The sequence below is a fragment of the Orycteropus afer genome, unplaced genomic scaffold, assembly GCF_000298275.1.
Source record: "Orycteropus afer afer isolate SDZICR_OR568_19922 unplaced genomic scaffold, OryAfe1.0 scaffold01194, whole genome shotgun sequence".
NCBI lineage: Eukaryota > Metazoa > Chordata > Mammalia > Tubulidentata > Orycteropodidae > Orycteropus > Orycteropus afer.
In genome coordinates this window covers 63,271-65,327 of record NW_006922781.1, presented here as the reverse complement: position 1 = coordinate 65,327, position 2,057 = coordinate 63,271, and the positions used below count along the sequence as shown (strand labels likewise).

The 2,057-nt window shown below is 39.8% G+C and overlaps 1 protein-coding gene across 1 annotated transcript in view; it reads left to right on the top strand.

Annotated features, from left to right (window-relative positions):
• Window positions 1-699: 699 nt before the first annotated feature.
• NONO (non-POU domain containing octamer binding) overlaps window positions 700-2,057 on the top strand; it is a 7,730-nt gene continuing 6,372 nt past the window's right edge. The window contains exon 1 of the mRNA XM_007958893.2: window positions 700-862. Coding sequence (XP_007957084.1) covers window positions 700-862 — 163 coding nt within the window. The remainder of the gene's footprint in view (window positions 863-2,057) is intronic.

Here is a 2,057-nt window from a genome sequence, read left to right as displayed (position 1 = left end):
CCAACTCATAGTGACCCCATGTGACAGAGTAGAACTGCCCCTTATGTTTTCTTGGCTATAATTTTTATAGAAGCAGATTGCCAGATCTTTCTTTAGTGGGCCCACTTACCAAAAAAACAAAACTCACTGCTGTCGAGTCAGATCCGACTCATAGCGACCCCTCCTTGAGTTTCTGAGACGGTATCACTACAGAAGTAGATTGCCCAACCTTCCTTCCAAGGAGTGGCTGGTAGGTTTGAACCACCAGCCTTCTGGTTAGCAGTCAAATGCCTAAGGCACTACGCCACCAGAGCTAGTGGGTTCAAACTGCCAGTCTTGTGGTTAACCATTACACTGCCAGGGCTTCTTTTAATATGTGATAGGGCTATTTTTAGGGGGTAGATTATCTTGGGAAAGTGGTTTCCTATTAATGTATAGAATTATATTGAACTGGAAGTTTCCTTAAGTCATTCTAGTGTGCAATTCTCATCCAGTATTTGTCTAGTTTCTATGTATAACATAACTGCTAATGCCTGGTGGAGTTTAGATGTTTTTGAATTATACTCGTACATATTTGCTCAAAGTAACCAATTGTTTGAATCTGGCCAAGAATACTAAAGGTGATAAATGATACAATAACCCATCAGGAAGATGATTTTGAATGCATTCTTGGTAGTGAATGTATTTGATGGTCCCCCTTTTCTTTTTTAGGTTACAAAAATGCAGAGCAATAAAACCTTTAACTTGGAGAAGCAAAACCATACTCCAAGGAAGCATCATCAACATCACCACCAGCCGCACCACCAGCAGCAACAACAGCAGCAACAGCAGCAGCCACTACCCCCACCAGTACCTGCAAATGGACAACAGGCCAGCAGTCAAAGTGAGTAGATGCTAGGTAATGGAGTAGAAATGGGATTCCTCTTGGGAATGGTTCTTTGGTTTTCAGATTCGTTTCTTGTGATTATAAAGGGATAGGCTTTTATGGCACAGTCTTGATCATCTTTTCCCTATTTACCTCTTAATATCTTTATGATGGAAAAAGACCAATTTCCTGAAATCAAGAAGTAGATGTGTTGTAGGATACCAGTGAAATACAGGTTACTCTGTTGTGTTGGCACATTTTTCTGCTGGATGGATGTTTGCATGGTTTGCCTCAGAGCTTGTCCTTAGAGGCAGTGATCAGTTCATTGGTAGTTAAAGAGAATATAGAAGTCTTTAAGACTTAATGGAGTTTTGTTCTCCTTTCTATGTCCAAATAATAATTATAAAGACCAGGCTTACTGGTCTGATAGAGACTGGTGGAACCCCTGAGACTATGGCCCTAAAGGACTCTTCAATCCTGAAATTGAACTCACCCCCATGGCTCAACTTTCAGCCAAACAATAATCAGGCTTACAAGGTGAGTAGTAATGCCAGGGAGGTACACACTCCTTAGAACATTCAACCATCCAAAGGGTAGCATTTGCTGAGGGATAAAGCTCAGAAGGCAGGAATGGATAGGAAAGAAGGACAAGTGGAAATGGTAACCACAGGGAGGAAGTGGGAAGAATGCTGTTACATTGTGGGCACTGTATTCAGTGTCACAAAACAAAGCATGCATGAAGAGTTGAATGGAGAACCAGTTTACTCTGTAAACCTTCATTGAAATCAGAATAAAAAGTTAAAAAACCAACAACAAAAAATCTAAATCTTTGGAGGCCCTCCCCCCCCCCAAAAAAAAGACTCAATGGAGAAGTCTAGTACTAAGTATTGTACTTTCAACCTGGGACCTGTGCCAACACATTTTTAAATGTACATTTTTGTTCATTCCATAAACACTGACCATCTATTGTATGTCTGTAACTAAGACTAGAACCAACCTCAATCTTCTTTATTTCCAGAGATTCTTAATGAATATTCTTGCCTAACTCACTTCTTTTCATTCCATTGCACCAAGCTTGAGGGAATGGAAACTGTTAGGGTTATTGATGAGAGGCTGGGAAAATAGAATTATTATATCTTAAAAAATTGTAGTCCTTATGAAGTAGGGCTCCTTGACTTAATCTTCTTTTTGGCCAGTAACTTTTTTTTTTTTT